This window comes from Thamnophis elegans, chromosome 4, assembly GCF_009769535.1.
Source record: "Thamnophis elegans isolate rThaEle1 chromosome 4, rThaEle1.pri, whole genome shotgun sequence".
Classification (NCBI taxonomy): domain Eukaryota; kingdom Metazoa; phylum Chordata; class Lepidosauria; order Squamata; family Colubridae; genus Thamnophis; species Thamnophis elegans.
Window position 1 is genome coordinate 58,464,446 of NC_045544.1, and position 12,797 is coordinate 58,477,242.

Below are 12,797 nucleotides of genomic sequence, written 5' to 3' on the forward strand. Positions count from 1 at the left end.
AATGCAATAATATGAGGTAAAGGTAAAGGCTCCCTCGCACATACAGTATGTGCTAGTCATTCCTCACTCTAGGGGGCGATGCTCATCTCTGTTTCAAAGCCGAAGAGCCAGCGCTGTCTGAATATGTCTCTGTGGTTATGTGGCTGGCATAACTCAACGCCAAAGCTGCATGGAGTGCTGATACCTTCCCACCAAAGTGGTCCCTATTTTTCTACTTGCATTTTTTACGTGCTTTCAAACTGCTAGGTTGGCAGAAGATGGGACAAGTAACAGGAGCTCACTCCTTTACAGGGATTTGAACCATGGAACTGCTGATCTTTCTAATTGACAAGCTCAGCGTCTCACCCACTGAGCCACCACGTCCCTATTGCAATAATATAAACATGTTTAAAAGTGCTATAAAAACAACATATGTATTTAAAAGGTGGCAGGAAATCAAAACAAAAACCATTTATGCAACATTCATTCAGGAGGATTTGGGTAAAGGAGTTTTTAGCAGTGATCTACAATATGTATAGTAGGTTCCTAATACTGCAGAGCATTCCAGAATGGAAGTTGTGGGTGCTCCATTACTGGAGATTTTAAAGAAGAGATTGGTATAGGGTCTCCTCCTCAAGCAGGGGCCTGGACTAGAATGGACTAGAGACCTCCAATATCTCTTCAAACTCTGTTACTCTATATTTGTATGTTAACTTAGAGAAGTGAACCCAAGATGCAAGAGAAGTTATCTGACCATATTAGTGATTATCTGGCGCTCTAGCAGTGAACACACTCTATTAGGAAAGGTCTTAATGTACTTGTAACACCATCTTAGTTTTACCAGCTCTATTGCTGTATATAAGGCCAGAGCCAATATAATAACACTGATGAGTTAATGTGTAAGGTGAGTCTCTTGTAGCTTTTATAACCAGACCCATATGTTTAACAAGATGAGGGGTCTAGTTGGCCATAGCATTTACCTGTATATTGGCCTTGGATCTTTTCTAGTCGCTAATCAACATTCCATGTCACTTCATGAGAAACTATGCTGAAATAGGGTGATCTGTTCAAGAAAGCATCTGGTGAACTTTTTCACTAAGCAAGAAATTCTTTCCAGTGCTACACTGTAAATTTTAAAAGAATGTCCATTTGTTACAAAATCTTATGAAACCCCACAGTTAAAAAAGATCAGTAACAATTGGAACAAATTTGAAATAGGATTACAAGGATGGTAAGAGTTCCAGAGAGTTCTGGGATCCAAGCACTATGAAAAAAACAGTTAAAGGATCCTGGCACACTGAGCCTACAGAAAAGAGGCTGAAAGGGAAACATGATAGCAGAAAAGCAAGTAGATTGTTCTCAGTTACCCCAGAGGGCAGAATTGGAACCAATGGATTAAAAATAAAAATAAAAAGAGATTCAGGGGGAACTTCCTGACAGTGTAAGTTCACAGTGAAACAGACTGCACATAAAATCATGAAATCTCCTTTACTAAAGGTCTTCAAGCAGAGATGCTGTCTAGGCTTCTTAAATAGAAGTATGGACCAAATAACTTTTCTGCTTCTTCAGTGACCTGTGACAAAGCTTGGGCACTCTTTAAACAAATGCATCACATTTTCTTTCTTTCCATTTTGTCTAGATTATGAGCTTTTTGAAACTACTTTGCCTCCATCCACCACCACTACCACTGCTACTGCTATTACCACCACTGAAGCATTGCCTGAAAACAACTTTCCAGAGTTTAGTGTGACAGGCACAGATCCTTTATCAGAATATGATTCTGCTGGAAAGAAACGATTTACTGGTAAGTCTGTAACTTCGGTTTAAAAACAAAGATTACCAATCCTCTAGTAAGGGCTTCTGAAACTAAATATTTGACTGTCCGTCTTCTCAGCAATATTATTTTCTTAATGGCAAACACGTTCTGTGCACATCAGCTGGGAACCATTTTCTTTTTGAGATCGTAATAAGAATCATAGTCAAATAAAGGAAATAAAAATACATTTCTCTACACCATTGAAAAAGTTACAAATTCATATCTTAAGCATTTTTCAGAAGGACTGGCATAGTGTATCTGTGAGCATCAGAACTTTTATCTAACCCACCTCCCTATAGGAATTCTCCTTCCCTGTGCATAAGATAAAGTAAAACTTTAAAATTCTGAATTCTTGCAATATTGGAAAATCTTGTGAGATTTTCATAATTTTGTGCAAGGATTACAAAATCTAAGGTCCTGCACTAGAATGCTGATTTTCCAAGACTGATAAAATCTCATGAGATTTTTCTGGTTTTGTGTACTTTCTTTTGAAATGTACATGTTCTTGCATGAGAGGACATGAAAATCTCTTGCAGTCTTCTCCCACCTAAGTTTGGAAATGGAAAAGGCCTGCAAAGGTTGTTAGCTTTTAATCAGCTCTGTTCCTTTTTGCACACATTTTCCCTAAACCAAGTAATTCAAACATTGTTGCCTTTTGTTGTGAAGAAATTATTCTGATCTTCATTCTGAACTTGACATCATAGTGCTCCCAATTCTGACACTCTTCGAAAGAACTTGGAGGAGAAAAATTGAGTCATTATCTGTTCCTTCTAAAAATAAAGCATATTCTGTGGTAAATGTTAAAGGTATTTTCTCCCTGGAATTGGCAAAGAGGAGGATATTTTTCTCAAAATCTGTACAGTATTCATCAGCTTCTTGAAAATGTGGAAATTATACAGTAACTGCTGTGCCTTGTTCCAATGTAGACGTTGGCCTATATGGGAAAAATGTATAAATAATTATTTCTGTCCAGTAAGCATCTTTCACCTGGCAATTCATTTCCCTTCTTTTAACGTGGGTTTAGCTTGCAGATTTGTAATGTATCATGTTGCTGCTCCACAGTCTTAACTCTAAACCTAATTTGAGAAAAGAGTGGTTGGAGTGAATAAAATTTCTTCGGGGTTTGTTTGTTTGTTTGTTTCATAGATGCAAACCTTTGTGCATAACAAAGAGAGAGTGGAAGGACATACCCATAGTTATTAAGTGATGGACATCACATTCTGCTCCTCAGTGTAATTGCAAGCCTTTGATTTTCTGTTTTATGCTCTGGTGCATAATTGTTTTTTAAAGTGTTTTATAACACAGTAAATGGCACACTCCTTGAATGTCTTACATCTATGAACAAAACAAATCTAAACTTGTATTTTTGAAAAATAATAGAAAAATGCTGTACTTCTGGATTAAGAACTGCATCATGTGAAAAAGGAAAAGAATAACTGTATCCAATGTTTATTATTATATCAGAAGATGATGCTTTGATGTTCAATGCCAAGTAGGGCGATTTCTCTAAAAACAAATGTTCTCTTTAAAAAAAGAGTTTTTAAAAAAGTTTTGCAACACAAGAGGAAATAGCTGAATTTTCTTTCTTATGACAGCATTCAGTAACAAGCTCTCTTCCTCCCTCTCCCTCTCCCTCTCCCCCTCTCTCTCTCATGATAGAATTACTTTCATTTTTAAAATGCAGTCTATATAACAATATGAAACTGCAGGTAATGTTTGTCCCCAGACAAATGATTTTTAGGTGGTAAATTTGAATCACATTGTTCCTTTGAAGAAATGTCTATCAGGCTATCAATAAGTCCTCCTTTACTCTCACCAACAGAGATTAGGTCATTTGGGAACAAAAAGCAATCTCAGTGCTTAAAAAATAAATGCACGCTTGGAAATAATTCCTCAAGAGTGACAAAATCTAATAAGAGTAACTGACATTTTTGTTATAAACATTTTATGGCATTCATGAGAGAAAGAGAAAAATTACTGTTCTAACAAGAACTGTAAACTCTGACAGAATAAATATTTCCACTGACTAGTGCAAAGAGATTTTTCAACTTCAAGCTGACCTTTTGAGGTAATATGTGTGTCCATTAATTCACAAGTTCTGTTTGCGTGAACCCTTCGTATTGCTATGAAATATAAAAGTGATAAATTGAGCTAGAGTAACAATATTCTTCATAAAACCTGGAAGGTGAAATTTGTGTCTCAGGAAAAAAAAAAAAGCAAACTGGCATTCTTGCCTGCTTGCTAAGCCTGCTATTTATTTATCTTCATTATTTCCGTAGGTTGCTGCTTATGGCTGTGCACACGGTACAGTGGTAAGCAGACTAAGCACCAGGTCCAAAGGGGGCACCTTGTCAGTGCTTAGGGCACCAGTAACCCTTAATCCGCCACTGACAAGATATGGTTAAAAACACACATCAAGATGGCAGCCATTAAAGTACAACTGAAGTCTCATGTGTTTCCTATGTGTGATGCAGCCAATCAGGGATCATTTAATCATTTTGCATTTCAGTTGTAGAGAGAGAAAAATAACCATAAAATTGGTTTAGGTGCATACTGTACCTTCTCTGCAGTATTCTGAGCATTATGATTAACCCTTAAGTACTCAGATTCTAAACACATATTTGAAAATATAGAGACCTCTAGTTGAGACTATCATAATCATAACCCTTGTATTGTCTGTTCTCTTGGCTTTTAACTATTTTAACAGAGGGTTCCTTTGAGATGCAGTCGGTATAAAGAGAGAATTGGAGAGAGCACACAGCCCTGGGTGTTCTGTCCCCCCTTCTCCGCTCGTTAACAGACGACAGGCAGACAAACGTAAAAGGAACTCACTTTATCAGTTCTCGGCTCAGACTGGCTGCGAGCCCAAAAATAAACATAAATAAAGTCTCTGACGAGATAACAGAATACCAAACAAAAACTCTTACAATGCAATGCACTTCTCCAAGTATCTCCTTGAATCAGGGTTACAGAAAGCAAATCACTTCTCCAAGTGTATCTCAAATAAACCACAACTGATGATCACTGAATGCATGAATGAATGTTGACTCCTGCAACCAGGGCGTGGCACCATCCATCCTTTTATCACCCGAAGACTCACTAATGAGCCCCAGCTGCATTGTTAAACTTGCATCCCGAAAAGACTCACAGAAGACTGCTGCTGAGTCACAACACCTGGGGGGCCCTGTACTAATTGTACAGGTATCTGATGTGATTTTTCCCTAGCTTCACCTGCTGCTTCCTGTCTGTTAGAAAGGTTATGTACCTTTCTAACTGGGGTCAGGTACAGCTAGATGAATCAGTTTAGTTAGAAGAATATCTGGAATGATGGTATTGAATGGATGACATAGGTCCTTGGAGATTCAAGATGTTGTAGGATGTAATGCAGAGCTATATTAACAGCATCACCTGCCAATGGTTTTCAGGGGTTTTCATAACTACAGATGTCAGAGCAACCAGCCTGTAATCATTCAACTCCTTGATGGAGGATTTCTTTGACACTGGAATGATAGTAGACTACCTAATTGGTATATAAATTGTATATGCTGATGCTTTTAAAAAAATGTAGATAGATAGATAGATAGATAGATAGATAGATAGATAGATAGATAGATAGATAGATAGATAGATAGATAGAAAGATAGAAAGAAAGAAAGAAAGAAAGAAAGAATATTCTGGTGCTCTTTTTTTTAAATCCAACATTGCACTTGCTTGCAACTTTGTCTAATATACAGAGCTTTGTAAATCCCTTTATTTGCTATACAGGTGTTTTAATACCCATTAAAACACTTGTATAGCAAATGAGGGTGCTTGGTGCTCTCTGAGTTTGGTTGTTTTCTTGCAGACATTTCATTATTCAAACTAGGTAACATCATCAGATAAATTAACAGGTAATTTATCCTAATTTGTAGTTTTAAAAACACACACACATAATATTCTTTTATATATGTGACATGTTTCCAGGGCTCATTATTCTAATCTTACAGAAACTTGCCCGTTCCATTCATTGCTAGAAATATGTGCAGTGGCTAAGCCCATTTTTGTGCATCTTTTAAATAAATCCCCTTAAATTGTTGTGTCCTTCTTTTGCAGAATTAAAATAAGTCTTTTTTTTTTCAATTTGCAAAGTTAGCAAATGATAGAAAAATAGATAATTCCTAAGTTTAGGAACTGTCTGGTATATTTTAACCCATTTTGGACTTTCAATTATCTTGGAAACTTGCCTGAATGTCAAATCTGAGTTTTCCTTTTACTAATCCATCCTCACCACAAACTTTTTAGACTGAATGGTCTCCCTTGTGATTTCTTCCAGCTCCTTATGTGACTTATCTAAACAAAGACCCAGCTGCGCCATGTTCTTTAACAGAGGCACTAGATCACTTCCAAGTAGAGAGCCTGGATGAACTTGTTCCCAATAACTTAAAGGATTCAGGGATGCAACCTCAGAAAACTCCTCACAACATCACCATAGTAGCTGTGGAAGGCTGCCATTCTTTTGTGATTGTTGACTGGACTGCACCTACGCATGGAGATCTGATCACAGGTACAACAATACTTGCTGCCATGGTTAGACTGGTAATGGAGCCTGAATTGAACAGAACATTTTCTTGTCTGCATTTTATTTTTCAACAAATTCCCTGATGTCTTTCATGGTATTCCAGGTTTCTTTCCAATAAGAAATAAATTTTGGTCTAAACTACAGAACTAATCTCTTTTTAAGATGACCAAAGTAAAAACAAAATCTTGACATATTTACTGAAATAATCATAATGTGAGGACAAGTCTCTGTGTTTTTTGAGATGCTTTATTGATTAATTTATTAAGAGGCTTTTTCAAAGTTAGGGTGCCACCATGAAAAGTCCCTGCTTCTTATAAATGTATATCAGACATCAACATCTGATAGTACTTGGAGAAGGGCCACATTTGAGGATACATAGTCTTGTATGTGTTCTATATTTTGCTTTTATAAATACTGCTAATTTAGAACCAAAATGCATAGTTTTACTCGATTGGAAAGTCTAAAAACTGCTAAAGAAGTAGAAAATTACAATGTTGAAGGATCCAATACCCTTAGAAGTCTAATATCACTTATCTATGGCCTCCACTAATACAAATTTATTTATTTGTGCCACCAAGACAATCTTGACTACTTGCAGTTGATGGCACAGTGGTTAGAATGCAGTACTGCAGGTCTAACTCTGTTCAGGCCTAGACTTCCCCCAAAAGCACAAGGCAGAGTCTTGGTCCCAACAAAACCACTTTTATTAAATGAATGTTAATTCTGTCATTCACATTCAGCAAGGCCTGGCAAACAGTCTTTCAAAATAATATTTATGACTAAGAGCCGAGGTGGCGCAGTGGTTAATGCAGCACTGCAGGCTACTGCTAGATCAGCAGTTCAGCGGTTCAAATCTCACCGGCTCAGGGTTGACTCAGCCTTCCATCCTTCCGAGGTGGGTAAAATGAGGACCCGGATTGTTGGGGGCAATATGCTGACTCTCTGTAAACCGCTTAGAGAGGGCTGAAAGCCCTATGAAGCGGTATATAAGTCTACTGCTATTGCTATTGCTACAAACCTTATCTATCTTGGAAATCTGCAACGTAAATATTTTCCAAATGAGATGCTGTGAAAAGAAAGACTGGGTGCAGAGTCTCTGAGATTCACAGACAGATCTTCACACTCTTGATATGAATCTAACAACAGGATGAACAAATTATTTCCTGAAAAAGCCCACTCCTCTTTCGCTCCTCTTTTATTTCCTATGGGAGGGGCCAATCACCTATTATTTTACTCCCAAGTCTACCCTGATTTCTGAGTTGTTCTTTTCTTCTGGCAGGTCGGCGCATGCACACATTGGGAACAGGCTCTAGCTGTTCCTCTGCCTCACTGCTGTCAAGCTCCATAGGCACCTGATCCCTGCCAGAAGGCCTTGGCCCCATCTCTGCCTTGGATGCAGAGCCCTCATCCAAGCCTTCCCCAGCCTCTAGGACTGGCCCATGTTCGTCCTCAACCTCCTCACAATCCAACTCTGCTGCCACTAGTGGGCCAACAAATTCACTGCTCACTCCAGGAGTTTGATTCTGAGCAACTCAAGGTTGACTCAACCTTCCATCCTTCCAAGATCAGTCAAATGAGGACCCAGATTGTTGGGGGCAATATACTGACTTTGTAAACTGCTTAGAGAGGGCTGTAAAGCCTGTGCAGTCTAAGTGCCATTGTGATTGCTATTGCTATTGCCTGGACTGGTCCCTGTGTTTTGGCAAGACTTTTGGAAGTGCTTTGCCATTGCCTTTTTCTGGGGCTGAGATAGAGTGACATTAGGAATGTGGACCTTGGGTTTTTTAAAGGTTTATAGGAGCCATATAATCTTTAGAAAAGGTACAGATGCTTTAATGAGTCAGAGAGCAGTGCTATGTGTGCACCCCTGCACATTTTGAAGCATTTTTTTGGGTAGAATCCAAAGTGTTTCACATCTTTATTGGACGTGGGAAGCACTTAGCCAGATAGCTAATGCATACTTGCATAATGTTGATTGAGCCCTATTCCCCACCTAGCTTTGCTGCTATCTCTTCTTAGCAGAAATGGGAATTCCCTCCAGCTATGAACATACTAATGAAATACTTTTGCCACATGATGCTGCATGATGTATTAGGCTGCTGAAGTACTCTGGGGTCTAATACATCCATGACATCTTTCTCTTGGCAGGTTATTTAGTTTACAGTGCATCCTATGAAGATGTCATCAGGAACAAATGGTCAACCAAGACTGCAGCAAGCACTAATTTGCCCATTGAAAACTTGAAGCCAAATACAAGGTATTATTTCAAAAGACATGCGATAACAAGCCTGATTTGGAATGGTGGGGTGGGAAATGGATATAAAAACATTAATATTTACAGTTGAAAGACGTCTTGGAAATCATCCTATCTAACACACACACACACACACACACACACACACACACACACACACACCAAACCCATCCTGCAATGCATTCATGGCTTAAACATTTGAAGTCAGGGACAGAGTACATTTTCATAAGTCTCCTAACTGTTATGAATCCAACTCAGTCACCAAATCTTGGATTTGTACCAACTCTTTGCTTTGCCACTTAGCTTTATCCTTTCACAAGTTACTAAAGATGCAGGCACATGTGGCAGGGAGACGTGAAAAAGCGGGTATTATTAAAACTGAATTTCATGAACTGAAAAATAAGTTGTGTTTGTTTTGTATTCCTCCTAACTAATTTACCCAGATGAATCCCAGATGAATAGGAGCAACAGTATCAAGAATCTTGATGAGCACAAAGATTTAGGCAGACTCAAAAACTTTCAGCATGGAAAGTTAATTTAAACTTGATTTTTGCCTCCCTTTCAGATGTATGCTTCAACACAGTAGCAATTTCTCCTTTGATCTGCTGTGTGTCCTACTTGACTTGCTGTGTAATATGTGTCAGGGTTCCAAATAATACACCCATAGCAAACATAACTCTGAGGCAGGTAGATTCCTCAAAGAATAGTTTTATTTGAATATATCATATTGGCACAGGCTGGTGAAAGCTGACTCTAGATGTTCCCATGGTTTTCACCTAATTAAAACTAAATGTTTTCTCCCTCCCACAAACAATCAGTCACATGGTCCAATCAAGGTGTCGTCCGGTTGCCTGGTAACTTCACTCCTCCTCTGACCCCCTGTGGAAATGTCCTTGGTTCCCAGGAGAAAGTATTTTGTTTTGGCTACAAACCCCAACTATCTCTGTTCCCCTCTCCCTATACCCCAACTCCAGTGTGATAAGCCTCAAAATGGCCTCGGTCAAGTCAGCTTCAGAATTGACAATTTGTTTTGCATAGCCCCTCTGTTTTTGTGAGGACTGGGTGATGCTGCAGGGTTTATTCCACTGGACTCAGTTATTCTGATAAATTTGCGGTTTGCTTCCTGTTTTCTTTAACCTTATCCTATTGTGGGGAAACAAATAGGGGCATATGACACCAATGGCATCACAAAAAAATATGTCATTTATGCATTTGCATCAAGGACTATGATGTCATAATGTAAATGATATCATTTTGTGCATTGTCATCTTGATATCATTGTGGCTTTTTATGAACACCACTTTTTGCGTCCTCCTTCCTACTAAAGCTCCAGTGCTATCAGCCAATATTCCCCACTTGGAGCTTTTCATTAGAGAAAGACCCTTTTCAAAAGGCAACTGGAAAGGAAGTCCAGTTTGAAAAGCACATGACCTGGATGATTGAGAATCTCCATAAATTTCATTGGAGCATTTTGTAGCTGATAGGCATTTTCCCTCTGATCCTTGTTGGGGCACAGTAATTTTTGCACCCACAGTGCTGAGAATAAGGCTGAACATCTGAGTCTAACAATACTCAATTGTGGGGAGGGGACGTTGTAGGCAAAGATGTTCATCTTTTAGAATCTGGGGAACAATCAGGAATCACAGCAACAACAAATTTAAAAATGTAGAAGTGACAGTAGCATATGCGGAACTCATTAATAATAATAAAGGAGATCATTTGTAGCTCAGGGTTGAAATGGTGCTCTCTGAGTTTGGTTCAAACAAGCTCAGAAAGCACCAAGAATCTATTTGTACTCAAGTCCTTTAGCTCAGTTCAGTGGTGGGTTGCAGGTAGTACGTCCTGGTATGGACATCCTGAAACCTGCCTGGAGCACCAGATACCATTCCAGTACAGTGCTCCAGAGGGCCCATGCACCCGCCTGAGCTCCTTACTGGTCTTTTAAGTCTTCGACGCTTCCGCGCATGTGCATGGCACATACAGCGCCTGCGCTCCACTCCTCTGAGCAGCTGGAGCATTGCGGAGGCTCGTGGAGGCGCTAAGACGCATGCGCATGCTGCACACGTATGCATGTGTGCTACACGCGTCCATGTGGATGCTGCCAGTTGGAAAGGGATCTGGAACCCACCACTGGCTCAGTTGTTTATATTTGCTAAACAAGCAGCTCCCACTCTAGATTATATAATAAGGAAACAGAATTTCAGGATAGGATTGAAGTCTGCCCTTTCTTTGACAGCTAAGTATCATCTGCACCATCAGTGCTGTGTTTCTCCCAGAACTCCCAGGCAAATCTAGCTCCTTATCTTGTGACTTTAAAATTGCTCTAAACCACTGTAAAATTTCTGCAATTTAGCAACTTGAACTGGGAGATTAAGCTAGCTTCAATCCATGTGTTCATGATTATATGCAGATTGTGAGGAAACTCTGATTCACAGAAACTGAGCTGCCTAAAGTGTGTTCCTCAGACTTTGTTGTGGTTCAAGCAGGAACCACTGCTTGAAGGATCTTTACGCTTATTTGTTCAATTGAGCTTTAGGCTGTTGCTTGGCTAAATAAAGTAAAGTATTACTTTACTAAATAAAATTAAGTATTTTACTGTGTACATTTAGCCAAGGTGGCGCAGTGGTTAAATGCAGCACTGCAGGCTACTGCTAGATCAGCAGGTCAGCGGTTCAAATCTCACCGGCTCAGGGTTGACTCAGCCTTCCATCCTTCCGAGGTGGGTAAAATGAGGACCCAGATTGTTGGGGGCAATATGCTGACTCTCTGTAAACCGCTTAGAGAGGCCTGAAAGGCCTATGAAGCGGTATATAAGTCTACTGCTATTGCTATTGCTATTGTATATATTTTAATATAGTCAGAAATAGATTAAGATATATAAATAACCATTGTTTTAATGCAATACAAGAGTTAAGATTTTAGTCTTATTTTATTATCCCTTGTCTATTACTATCCTCTGTACCTTCTAAGCTTGGCAACTGTTTTATATCTGCCTTCTAATACCTCAGATCTTGCCTACTTAAAATTTAAACTTAGCAAAATGTATAAAATAATCTGTAGACACTAAGGTAGAAGCATAAACACCCTCGACTTGAGCTTAATTCCTGATTACTCTTTCCTACCGACATTCATGGCAGTGTTACAGAAGTAATTTGCGGTGTTTTTTTTTCAACTTTCCAGTCTAGTCAGAAGCCCTGGAATTCCCTTTGGAACTCAGAATTATGATGGATTGTGATTAAAGAGATTGCTAAATCTTGAGCTATGTTGCAAACTGCTTAATCTATCAAGTTTAAAATACTTCGCCATAGTGTTTATGCTGTATTTATTTCTCTGAAAGGAAGAGTATAGTTTTATTTTTAATATAATTTACTTTTAAAATGGGTAGGGTTGTCTTGGCTATCCAGAGCATCTATAAAATTTTATTATTTTAAAAAGCTGCCCTTATTAAACAAAATCAGTTGCTTTCTTGTGAATAGAGGTCCCCCTCTTTGCAATTTTGTAATAGCAACTGAATCCTGCTTTATTTATTCAGATATAGGGTAAAATTCAACTTTAAATACTCCTTGAGTTTTCTTATTCTGCTATGATTCTTTCTTGATTCATTTTTATTTTTACAGTATTGGAAGGCAAGGAATATTGTGTCTAAGCTGATCTGTATTTTTTTTCTTTTTGGAAAACAGACCACATGATACATTTTAAATAATTAAATCAGAACTCTAGATCAGATAATATATTTTAGCATTTTTGTCAATTAAAATGAAAGAATTGTGTTTTTGCTTTCCATCATATTGGATCTCTGGTGATATAAAGTCACTATTGCTGAATTTCAGAAGTAGTAGTCAAGTCCAAAAGCAAATAGGAATTATAATACTGTGTGCAATTCAGTTAATTATATGATTTAGCTTCTAATGTTCTGACAGATATTTTTCTAACAACTCAATGTAGTTTTTGTCCTAAAATGAATCATTGATGTTGTCAGCTCTTTTTCAACATTAGTTTTTGTTTTGTTTTGTTTTAATTTCTCTTCAGGCCAACCTTTAATCTGAAGTCCTAGAACCTGGCCCTGAAATCATATCAGATTTTTCTGTACAACATTTAATTAGAAATTGAAGAGGATATTGCCAATGGGTGGCAAATTTGGGTGGCATTTTCTCTATCAAAGACTGTTCTTTAAAAAGATCAAATGGGAA

The 12,797-nt window shown here is 38.3% G+C and overlaps 1 protein-coding gene across 2 annotated transcripts in view; it reads left to right on the plus strand.

Moving 5' to 3' along the window:
* Positions 1-12,797, plus strand: part of FNDC1 (fibronectin type III domain containing 1) — an 80,734-nt gene that overhangs the window by 51,474 nt on the left and 16,463 nt on the right. For both annotated transcript variants that reach the window (XM_032216735.1, XM_032216736.1), the window contains exons 13-15: positions 1,619-1,783; positions 6,108-6,338; positions 8,502-8,610. In XM_032216735.1, coding sequence (XP_032072626.1) covers positions 1,619-1,783; positions 6,108-6,338; positions 8,502-8,610 — 505 coding nt within the window. The remainder of the gene's footprint in view (positions 1-1,618; positions 1,784-6,107; positions 6,339-8,501; positions 8,611-12,797) is intronic.